The sequence below is a fragment of the Silurus aristotelis genome (genome assembly GCF_946808225.1).
Source record: "Silurus aristotelis genome assembly, chromosome: 24".
Classification (NCBI taxonomy): Eukaryota; Metazoa; Chordata; class Actinopteri; order Siluriformes; family Siluridae; genus Silurus; species Silurus aristotelis.
Genome location: NC_139597.1, coordinates 19,069,776 through 19,082,275, shown reverse-complemented (window position 1 = coordinate 19,082,275; position 12,500 = coordinate 19,069,776). Strand labels below are relative to the sequence as shown.

The 12,500-nt window shown below is 37.9% G+C and overlaps 1 protein-coding gene across 2 annotated transcripts in view; it reads right to left on the bottom strand.

The window, feature by feature from the left end:
- Positions 1-12,500, bottom strand: part of LOC310718959 (chemokine-like protein TAFA-2) — a 36,563-nt gene that overhangs the window by 3,485 nt on the left and 20,578 nt on the right. Inside the window, exons 2-5 of one of the 2 annotated variants that reach the window (XM_083528090.1) lie at positions 10,541-10,641; positions 4,752-4,904; positions 2,110-2,234; positions 1,540-1,589 (exon numbers count right to left, since the gene is read on the bottom strand). In XM_083528090.1, the coding sequence (XP_083384216.1) occupies positions 1,560-1,589; positions 2,110-2,234; positions 4,752-4,904; positions 10,541-10,640 (408 nt within the window). In that variant the 5' untranslated portion in view covers position 10,641 and the 3' untranslated portion in view covers positions 1,540-1,559. The remainder of the gene's footprint in view (positions 1-1,539; positions 1,590-2,109; positions 2,235-4,751; positions 4,905-10,540; positions 10,642-12,500) is intronic. The other variant, XM_083528091.1, reaches the window with a different exon arrangement.

Sequence of the window (12,500 nt, the reverse complement as noted above, 5' to 3'; positions counted from 1 at the left end):
GTTAACGAGGTGTGCTGTTTATAACCCACCCCTTCTGACCAATCAGAGTCGAGCATTTAACCACACTGTGGAATACTCGAGTTTAACGGATATATAAGCAGCATAGTTTCTCCTGAAAGCTGCACTGAACGACGTGCTGCACTGAACGATGTGCTGCACTGATCTCAGCAGGAGGACAGGAACGACAGAATCCCCCCCTCTTTCCACTGCATTCACGTCTGTTCATTCGGAATGATTTTAGTGGCACAATTCTTCTCTGGCTGATCAGTGAAGCTCGGGTACTGCATGATATCTGTCACTCACACACACACACACACACACACACACACACACACACACACACACACACACACACACACACACACTCACACACACACACACTCAAACAATTCAATCAACTCTTTTTTTTTTTCATCAAAACGTCAAAATAATGTTTATTTCCTTTTTTTTTTTTTTTTACTTTTATAAATATATAAAATAAATGCTTTATTTAGGGCAGATTCACATTTTCACACAATCAAAAGCCTTCGTTTTTTTGCGCATAATGTAATGTATTATTCTCGCAATAACATATTAACATATACGCACTATATGGCCGAAAATTTGTGGACACCTAAACCTCTAAGATTGGTATGTGCTTATTTTTGTGTAGTGATGTAAGTGAGGTGAGGAGGCCTGGGGTGCAGTCAGTGTTCACATTCATCCCAAAACAAAGCAGGAGATCTTCCTCTCCAACCCATAGGTTTGTGCACAGGAGCATTGTCATGCTGGAGCAGGTTTGTGTCTCCTAGGTCATTAGAGAACTTCGGGGAAGAACCACATAGGGCTGGAAAAGGCGGGTGTCCCAATACTTTTGCAAATGCATAGTTGATCCAGGAAATATTCCTGAGTGTGAAAATGACATGAACAGGAAGTTAGTGAGCTGCACATAAGGAAAGAATGTTATTAATTCGAGTAACAGATGTGTGTTTATGCGTGTGTGTGTGTGTGTGTGTGTGTGTGTGTGTGTGTGTGTGTGTGTAGGAATATTAATGATAATGAAGCTTTTCCTGGCGTGTTCTTGCTCCTAGCGCACGTCTGTTCATTTCGTTTTTCAATTTAAAATGCTTCCTGACCCTGTGCTTCATATAAACATTTTTACTCGCAGTGATTCTAATGATCTATTGGAGGACAGAGCGCCTGCGGGGTTTTAATCCTCCCAGAAGAAAGAAGAGGAAGAAGAGGCCAGAAGCTTGAGAGAAGCTACACACTGTGGCCAAAAATATTAGGACACAAATGTATAGGATTCATTCAGTTGAAGCAGGAGATCCAGACCATGACGATGCTCATGTGCAACAAATCCAGCTCCATGAAGATATGCTTCACATCGGAACACCTTTGGAATGAATGCGTACGTCGCTCAGGACACGGAGTTGTCTGATGTTTTTGAAGGTGTGCTCGAAAAACAAAAGGAGAAAAGAAATAAAAAGCACTGCAGGAAATCTTCCAATCCGAAGCATTTCATTCCGTCTCTTAATGTATCGTGAAGTGCAGCCTGACCTGTATCCGGTTTCCATCCGCTACCAAAGCTGATCCCGGTCAGAAGAGATCTGTCCCAAAGGTTACATGGGAAATGAAAGGAGGAAACAATATTACTTTAATATTTTATTAGCGGACGAAAAAGAAAAGGCACGCTTTGGAGGTTTATGTGTTTTACCACCGGTTCGATATTTAAAAACCGCCGCAAACAACAGCCCCAGAGATGCACTGGGGTTTTTTTTTTTCAAAGCTGTTTAAGATTCCTTCAGATCGATAATTAGGCTCCAGACAGGTTTGGTGTGGCTGGTTAAATAATTGATATAATGTGGACAGAGACGAGTAGGAGTGAAGCCGTACAGTCATCATAACCAGGACAAGGGCATCGGGATCAGGTTACTATTAAAAGGTTCTAATTAAAGCCGGAGTGTTGGCTGATCGGCCGGGTGAAGGTGTAAGAGCGTCGTGGTGACATGTCATCAAAGACGACTAAAAGCTTCACGCTGTCGCTAATTGTAACTCGCCTAGTAGGAGGAAAGTTAACCACGGACACCTGGAGGTGGAAAGATATTCCGGAATGACGCTTTTACTCACCTTCGTGGTCTTGATCTTGTTCCCTGTGGCACAGCTCCAGCCTTTGAGATCCGGCAGAACTTTACACTCCTCTCCATCTAGACAGGGGTGCATCTGACACCACCACTTTTGCTCCACTATGGAGGCTGGAAGAGGAGAAACGCACACGATGAAGTGTTTTGTTTTATATATTGTACCGCATTAAAGGGTGCTTTCTAGAGCGATATAATGTGTGTATATATTTACAGCAATTACACGCTTTGAACACACAAATCTGTGCCTCCAAATTTCATTGGATGAACCACACATGGCTGGAAAAGTCATGGTGTCCCAATACTTTTTAGTCTAAAACGATACTACAAGCTTTTCTACCTTTATCAGATTCCTATCGGATTAATCGAAGCCCCCGTGTTCTGGAGCGGATCGGAGTAAAAAAAATAAAAAAAGGTGCAATATCTAAATATGTAGTGGAGATAATGAAAAGGTTAAGCGCTGATCGCTTTGTCATGATTTCCTGCAGCGAGCACATTAGCGCTATGCTTTAATTTGCAGGGAATGTCAGACACAAAATGTCATCGAATAGGTCAGACAGCACTGAGGGGCCCATCTGGGTGCTCGCTCAGAGCTTCACTCTCTGATTTTCTCCACTTTATTACATCTCAACTCGGCTCGGCCACTTAGGAGTCGACGTCCACTTCAACGAAGCTTTCATCCTAATATATATATTATATGGACAAAAGTATTGGGACACATGAATTTTCCATACGCCATCTGTGGCTTTTCTCCAAACTGTTCCAACATACTTGTATTGGAACCTGTTCCATCATGAACATGCTCCAAATCCAACTCCATGAAAATATGCTTTATTTGGATTAGAGCAAAAGATCTGACTTCACCACTTCTCCACAAACATCACTCTGGAACATCTTCCCAGAAGAGTGGAGTCGAACATAACAGCAAATGGGGATTCAGGTCATCTTCTTTTTGGTTTCATAGTAACCCATTTAGAACCAATTGTATATTTAGATCTTTAGAAATGTTCAAATGTCATTTGCCAGATGTTCTACATTCACAAATTTATGCAAAAAAATAAAAATCTCCCTGTATGTAAGGTGCTTTCTTACTTCCCATAGATGCGTCCTTTACTGCATAACTCTTCACACACACACACACACACACACACACACACACACACACACACACACACACACACACACACACACACACACACACAGTAAAGAAGTTGTGTTTTCGCACCAAATGTGTCATATGTCCCAGCTGGAACTGAGTAACAAAACCATGTTGCTATTAATAATCAGGCAGAGCTTGAGCAGAGTTTAGACAGGCAACATTCACACCTGCACACTTTTCTAAAGCATCGAACCTCCTAGAAATATAAATATAATAGATATAAATGTAGATAGATTTATTACAATGAGCTAAAGTGGCATTTATACTTCTTTTTTTATGTTTTCTAAAAATCTAGAAATGTACGTGTTATTTTAATTATTCACTGCTTTATATTAGTGATAGTGGATCTGGAGATTATGCTGGAAAAATGGAGGAGTGAGACAGAATTCATGGCATAGAACTACATATACACACACACACACACACACACACACACACACACACACACACACACACACACACACACACCATCCAAGACTAAATACAGGCAGTAATATTAACTATATACAGTATATATATGATGGATTTCATGTCATTATATCCAATTCATACTGATGCGAACAAATGTGTTGAAAAAAATACAATTATTCCGACGTTTCAAACGGATGAAAATGACACTGAAACGTATCCCGATGAGCCGCAGTGCTTTCGTACAAACAGATAGAAAACTGGAGCTTTTTGGCGAGTCAAATCCGCTGTATGTTCATGTACAAATGAAGCTTGGAAAGTAAAGATTATTATGTCTATTAGAGGAGGATTGATGGGTCAGGGTCAGGGTTAGGTTTAGGGTAAGGGTCAGGGTTAGGGTCAGGGTTAGGTTAAGGGTTAGGGTTAGGGTCAAATTTAGGGTCAGGGTTATGGTCAGGGTCAGATTTAGGGTTAGGGTTAGGTTTAGGGTCAGATTTAGGTTTAGGGTTAGGGTTAGGGTTAAGTTTAGGGTCAGGGTTAGGTTTAAGTTTAGGGTTAGGGTTAGGGTTAGGGTTAAGTTTAGGGTTAGGGTTAGGGTCAAATTTAGGGTCAGGGTTATGGTCAGAGTCAGATTTAGGGTTAGGGTTAGGTTTAGGGTCAGATTTAGGTTTAGGGTTAGGGTTAGGGTTAGGGTCAGGGTTAGGTTTAGGGTCAGGTTTAGGGTCAGGATTAGGGTTAAGTTTAGGGTCAGGGTTAGGGTTAGGGTTAAGTTTAGGGTCAGGGTTAGGTTTAGGGTCAGGGTTAGGGTTAGGGTTAGGGTTAAGTTTAGGGTCAGGGTTAGGATTAGGGTCAGGGTTAGGGTTAGGGTTAAGTTTAGGGTCAGGGTCAGGGTCAGGATTAGGCTTAGGGTTAGGAGTCTCACTGTGTTCTGTGATCGACAAATTATTAGGGTTCCATCATTTTTTTGTTTCATAGGAAATGATGGGTTCCTCTTGGTTTCATGCACGGATACCAACAAATTAGTTCACACCTGTATTGAATTTAATTCAAATCCCAGAACATACCATCTACACAGGAAGGTGCTGCTCGTGTGGTTCCAGCCACTTGTCCTGGGAAGCAGGAGCACTTGACAGTCTGAGAGCGTTCCTCGATCTTGTTCTTATTGCAGCATCGATGTAACGCTACCACTTCACACGTTCCTGTTCGGACATGGTGAACTGTTGAATAAGAAGATAAGTGACACACACACACACACACACACACACACACACACACACACACACACACACACACACACACACACACACACACACACACACACACACACAAACTCAATATGATTGACACCAATCACTCCAGTGTTTTATACATATATATTTATTGATTGATTCTATAAATGTAAGCATAGTAACGCCCAGTTTCAGTTCAGCTATTGTACTTACTATATGGTTAATATATCATTTTTGATAAATGGCTTAAGATCCAAGATACATTTTTCGAACAAACCGGAGTAGAAAATGAGAATTTTAAATCAGAAATTGAATGGAAAACAGCAGCAGGTGTGAACTCCAACAGCTTTATTATTCATCTCAGATCGTGCATATGTACAGGAAATGTAATCTGATGGCACTACTTTATCTGTGTGTGTGATTCGGAGCAGCAGGATTGTGGACGTAACGAGTTGTATTTAAAATGCATAAGAAAAAACAAAGCATTATTTTGATCTGTTCACATCAACGACAGCTTGAACTCCTCGATGTAGAAGGTGATCATCTACGGCTACGGCTTCACCTCGGGCCGTTCTTCGCCTGTTCTTCGACATCCTGTAACACCTCACACCTAGCCCTGGATCAACCCCTTACATGTTCTTCCAACTTGGAGAATCCTTTTCTTCTAAAAATGTATCCATTCTGATGCACCCTGGTGGTGAATCATGTAACTGCAGCTGCCATTCAATAAATGAGGATAAACCAAAATAAATGAATGTATAAACGTGTGTTTATATACATATCTTTCTGTTTTGATGTATTCGTCTCCTCCTTCGGTGTCGGTCTGAATAATTCATGTCCGTGCAGTTTTTAATTGTGTGTGACATTTCCGTGAGGTTCCCTCCTCCTGTGGATGCCTTTTTTTTCTCTCTCTCCCTCTCTCGCCCATTTAATGTAGTAAACAACTAATTAAGAGTGTTTGGATACCTGCCCTCGCTCTGTTCTCGAGATTATCTAATTACTCTGCATTTTCACCACAAATAAATCGGCGCTTGGATTTGGTAAATTATTCTTGATGCTGTAACATAAAACCCAAAACCTGTTTCAGCATGACAATGTTCCTGTGCAAAAAGCCGAAGTGCACCTCAGACCTTCTCACCTCACCCCACAAATATAGTGCAGCATCTTCCCAGAACAGCGGAGAACATTATCCCAGCAAATGGGGACGAAATGTGGAATTCGGTGTTTAAAAAAAGCAGATCTTGTGCTCAAACGGAAGAACGGAAGGAGTGCAGAAAATAACCCACATGCTCTCACAGCACATTCTAAATATGAGCCTGAACTCAGACACTCAAGTTTGAGCCAGCAATTATTTGCTTTCTGGGCTTTCTGAACTCTATTAGCGCAAACCGCGCAGAGAGGAAGCAAAGAAACACTGTGTTATTTCAGGTAACGTTTCCTTCACTGTAGAAGATAAGGTCACCATCTCCTCCAGAGGCTTGAAGTTTTCATTCGCGGCTACGAGCGAACAAACAGATCAGCTCAGTGGCCCTGCGCATCGAATCTAACGCTGATGTGTCCACGCATTCCGAGAGACGGAGACAGGAGGGCACATTTGGAGGATGAACAACAACGCAATGTATTTTTCATAATTCGACACCTCCATATTCCATAACGTGTTTGATATGTGCAGCTGAAAAGGAGTCAGGGGGCACAGATTTCAGCCAACATTGTTTAGACCGTGATTTGAGCCAAAACAAAAAACAAAAAACAAAAAAACTAAAGAACTGCTCTATCTATTATCCAGGGGAATGCATTCTGGTTTTCCAGCATCTGTCTGTCTGTCTGTCTGTCTGTCTGTCTGTCTGTCTGTCTGTCTGTCTGTCTGTCTAAATATCTAGCAACATTTCACTCTGCTTGTAGACTATCTATCTATCTATCTATCTATCTATCTATCTATCTATCTATCTATCTATCTATCTATCTGTCTGTCTGTCTGTCTGTCTGTCTGTCTGTCTGTCTGTCTGTCTGTCTGTCTAAATATCTAGCAACATTTCACTCTGCTTGTAGACTATCTATCTATCTATCTATCTATCTATCTATCTATCTATCTATCTATCTATCTATCTATCTATCTATCTATCTATCTATCTATCTATCTATCTGTCTGTCTGTCTGTCTGTCTGTCTGTCTGTCTGTCTGTCTGTCTAAATATCTAGCAACATTTCACTCTGCTTGTAGACTATCTATCTATCTATCTATCTATCTATCTATCTATCTATCTATCTATCTATCTATCTATCTGTCTGTCTGTCTGTCTGTCTGTCTGTCTGTCTGTCTGTCTGTCTGTCTGTCTGTCTGTCTGTCTAAATATCTAGCAACATTTCACTCTGCTTGTAGACTATCTATCTATCTATCTATCTATCTATCTATCTATCTATCTATCTATCTATCTATCTATCTATCTATCTATCTGTCTGTCTGTCTGTCTGTCTGTCTGTCTGTCTGTCTGTCTGTCTGTCTGTCTGTCTGTCTGTCAATCTTTCTATGTTTGTAGACTATCTATCTATCTATCTATCTATCTATCTATCTATCTATCTATCTATCTATCTATCTATCTATCTATCTGTCTGTCTGTCTGTCTGTCTGTCTGTCTGTCTGTCTAAATATCTAGCAACATTTCACTCTGCTTGTAGACTATCTATCTATCTATCTATCTATCTATCTATCTATCTATCTATCTGTCTGTCTGTCTGTCTGTCTGTCTGTCTGTCTGTCTGTCTGTCTGTCTGTCTGTCTGTCCGTCCGTCCGTCCGTCCGTCCGTCCGTCCGTCCGTCCGTCCGTCCGTCCGTCCGTCCGTCCGTCCGTCCGTCCGTCTGTCTGTCTGTCTAAATATCTAGCAACATTTCACTCTGCTTGTAGACTATCTATCTATCTATCTATCTATCTATCTATCTATCTATCTATCTATCTATCTATCTATCTGTCTGTCTGTCTGTCTGTCTGTCTGTCTGTCTGTCTGTCTGTCTGTCTGTCTGTCTGTCTGTCTAAATATCTAGCAACATTTCACTCTGCTTGTAGACTATCTATCTATCTATCTATCTATCTATCTATCTATCTATCTATCTATCTATCTATCTATCTATCTATCTATCTATCTATCTATCTATCTATCTGTCTGTCTGTCTGTGTGTCTGTCTGTCTGTCTGTCTGTCTGTCTGTCTGTCTGTCTGTCAATCTTTCTATGTTTGTAGACTATCTATCTATCTATCTATCTATCTATCTATCTATCTATCTATCTATCTATCTATCTATCTATCTATCTATCTATCTATCTATCTATCTATCTGTCTGTCTGTCTGTCTGTCTGTCTGTCTGTCTGTCTGTCTGTCTTTCTATTCATCTGTCTGTCTAAATATCTATCAACACTTCACTTTGCTTGTAAACTATCTATCTATCTATCTATCTATCTATCTATCTATCTATCTATCTATCTATCTATCTATCTATCTATCTATCTATCTATCTATCTATCTATCTATCTATCTATCTATCTTTCTATGCATAAGTGCAACAAGTGGCATTCAGAATATGACCAAAAGTATATGGACACCACACACATATGTAGATGTTTCCCGCTTTTTCAGTACACATTTGCATAGAATACACACTTCACTTCCCCCTAGCAGTGTTCCAGCATGACTATTCCCACGTACGCAAAACATGAAAACATTGTTCTTCTTGTGAAGGTCAGTAGAACTGTGTGCAGAAGAAGAAGAAGTGGAGCAGACCTCTGACTGCCTACATTCCACATCATGGTATCATCTCACTAATCATCTTGTAGGTAAATGAGCTCTGATTTTCTTTAGAAGGATCACAAGGTTATGAGCTCAAATCCCAGCACTGCATCTGTTGGGTGGTTTAACAAGATTAATAACTCACTAAGTGGTTCCGGGTTTTCATGAAATGACCCAATGGTACCGTATTACATTATTACTGGTATATTATATTGGTATATCTACTCAAACGTATTCTAGTTTTATAAGTAGTGGTTGCAGTCGTTCTATTGACACGATGCACTAATGAATTCACGAAAGAATAAAAAACACTGTATGCACCTTCAGACCTCCAGCGGCTCGATATTTGCTGTCTGACTTGCGTATATATTCCCTCCCATTCTATTTTGACTCCAACTCTCCCCCCTTGAACATTAACTGCTCTCTGGAAGCTGTGCCTGACTCGAATGATAATAGATTTACAATTCCAAAAAGAAAAGGAAAAAAAAAAAAAACCCTGGGGAAATTACAGTGTACCAAAATCATCAGATGGAAATTAAACCCTTGCAGGATAATTCGATTGCAGTCTCCAATAAGATGATGAGCATCTTGAGGACGAGCGAGTCAAAAGACGCTGCCGGTTTGAACGCATGCTGCCCCTTATTGGGCCAAAAGCTGCCTGGCGGCCGCACGTGCCCCACGCTCCCGATCTATTCTCCAAGGAAAGCTGGCCATCGCCACGTCGTTGTGTATCACTGCTCAGAGGGGATTTTAAAACGCTCTAATCTATTTCTTCAAACGCATTTTACCATTTTCTCCTGTCTGTAGATCCAAATAAATCAATAAATAAATAAATAAATAAATACTTTTCTTTTATAATAATTATTGACCAATTATATATATAATATATATTAATATAATTAATTAATATAAATATATAATCTAAAATACTAATAAATCAATCAATATATTACTGATGTTCATATTCATGCTAATTAAGCAAAAAAAAAAGAACAATAATAATATTAACAATAATAATAATAATAATAATAATAATAATAATAATAATAATAATAACAATAATAATAATAATAATAATAATAATAATATTCCCCATCCAGCCACAAAAAAGCCATTTGTTAATGAGCTAATAATAATTAATAATAATAATAATAATAATAATAATAATAATAATAATAATAATAATAATAATAATAATAAATAACAATAAATTATTATAATATTAATATAATAAAATTAATATTTAATTAATAATAGGGACAATATAAGGAAATTTCACAGTAATGTCTTTTCTCGAGCACACCCACAATGCATTTCGGCAAAACTAAAGAATCCACCTTGATAAAGAAAAATGCTGCCATACAACTGAACTGAAAACAGAAGGTACAAACAGAAACAGGTAGAAAACCAGAGGGAAAAACTAAATAATCATTTAGGAAGAACAAGTCAAAGCAGCGGGTCACAATGAGTGTTACTTCGCAGAGTGTGTGTGTGTGTGTGTGTGTGTGTGTGTGTGTGTGTGTGTGTGTGTGTGTGTGTGTGTGTGTAATTGATCACACCTGTGCTCAATCAGTAGCTGTGAAAACTGGGACTTTCACAGCTGCCATATTTGGAGGCCACAATGGATGTTGGGATCTGGAGTTCCAACTGGTTCCAACTGGTGTTCTGACAACTGATCCATTCCAGTCATTCATTTCTGAGGCCACGTGTGATGCGAGAGCAATATCCTGCTGTACTGTTCCACCAGTAAACCAGCCTCATTCTAGGAACTCCTGTGTTTCTATATATAACACACGATAGCATGTTCCCGGCGTTGGCAGAGCTCTAATAACTCGATTTACACTCACCTTTATGTCCTGCGATGTGGATTGGTGATAGCAGGTGTGTGAGCATGCAGATGAGCAGCAGAAATTGAGTAAAGGTCTTCCGCTTTTGTTTCTTACTCATCCTAGAGAGAGAAAGAGAGAGCGAGAAGATGAGAAAGGTCAAACCTCAAACAAGAATCAAGAACATAATTTCATTATTCCACTCAAGAACACGTCAAAAAATTACTTCAAAAGCACTGGGTTTGGATGGTAAATATATATATATATATATTTATATATAAAGACACCCAAACATTGCCATGCTGAAACAGATTGACTCTCCTAGTTCAAGTGAAGGAAAATGCTCACGTTAAGCACATCCAGATATACAACCTGCCTCCAACGTGAAGAAACATTTTGACAAAGAACCACATATGGCTGGAAAGGCTGGTTTGTCCCAATACTTTTGGGTGTATTGCATATGCACGTCAGCACTAGAGGTGAACTTCACCGTACACCGTATGTGTTATTGTGACCTCTTCTCATGTTTACCTTAAATACCTTGTTATTTTTTTTCATTAGAGAAAACAAATTATTCACCCTTGAAAAATCTTCAACCCCGTATCCAAATGCTTCCTGTTCCATGGTCATTTGTCAAGTCCTCTGAAATATGTTGGACATCGAGCTCTAGTCCTAAAGGAGCCTTATATTTTTGCACCTCATGCAAGTGAAAGACTTTGTCCCCGTCTCACTGGAGATAATCGAGAACGTGTCTGGATTACATATTCCTTTTGGATAGCTTTTGGAGACAAATTTTCATTTTATAGACATTATTATTATTATTATTTATTTTTTATTATTGTTGTTGTTATAAAATAATAATAATAATAATAATAATAATAATAATAATAATTATTATTATTATTATTATTATTATATTTATTATTATTATTATTATTTTATTATTATCATTATTATTGTTGTTATAATTATTGTTATTATTATTATTATTATTATTATTTTATTATTATTATTATTATTATTGTTATAATTATTGTTATTATTATTATTACTTTTAATTGTTGTTATAATAATAATAATTATTATTATTGTTATTGTTATTGTTGTTATTGTTGTTGTTATTGTTATAATTATTGTTATTATTATTATTGTTATTGTTATTATTATTATTGTTATTGTTATTATTGTTATAATTATTGTTATTTAATTATTATTACTTTTATTGTTGCTATAATAGTTATAATTATTATAATTATTATTATTATTATTGTTGTTGTTGTTGTTATAATTATTGTTATTTTTATTATTGTTGTTGTTGTTGTTATAATTATTGTTATTTTTATTATTGTTGTTGTTGTTGTTATAATTATTGTTATTTTTATTATTGTTGTTGTTGTTGTTATAATTATTGTTATTATTATTATTATTATTGTTGTTATAATTATTGTTATTATTATTATTATTGTTGTTGTTGTTGTTGACTGAATGCATCAATACTATTATCAGACCTTTATGTTGGCCTCGATATAAATATGAATGTCAGAAATCAGAAATATCAGGAAATAAGTTTAAATATAAAATAAAACATGTTCAGTAAGCATGTACAAGTCTTGTTGTTATTTTGGAGGACTTTGATCTTAGTGACCAACGTACATCAGATCAGCCCTGACGCAGAGGCTGAGGAATGAACAGATCCTCAGATCACAAGCAACAAATGACCTGTCTATTGGATATTGTGCACATCCATCCATCCATCCATCCATCCATCCATCCATCCATCCATTTTCTATACTACTTATCCAACACATTCTCACAGGGAACCCTGAAGCCGTTCCCAGGGTGCTCCATCACCAACTCTTCACCTATCAACCTTTTACTTAAACTAGAAGATCCAAACCTGTACCACAAAGTGCACAAATCAAGCTCCATGGACATGTCATTTATATGGGTTGTAGTGGAAGATCTCCTGCTATAAAACCTA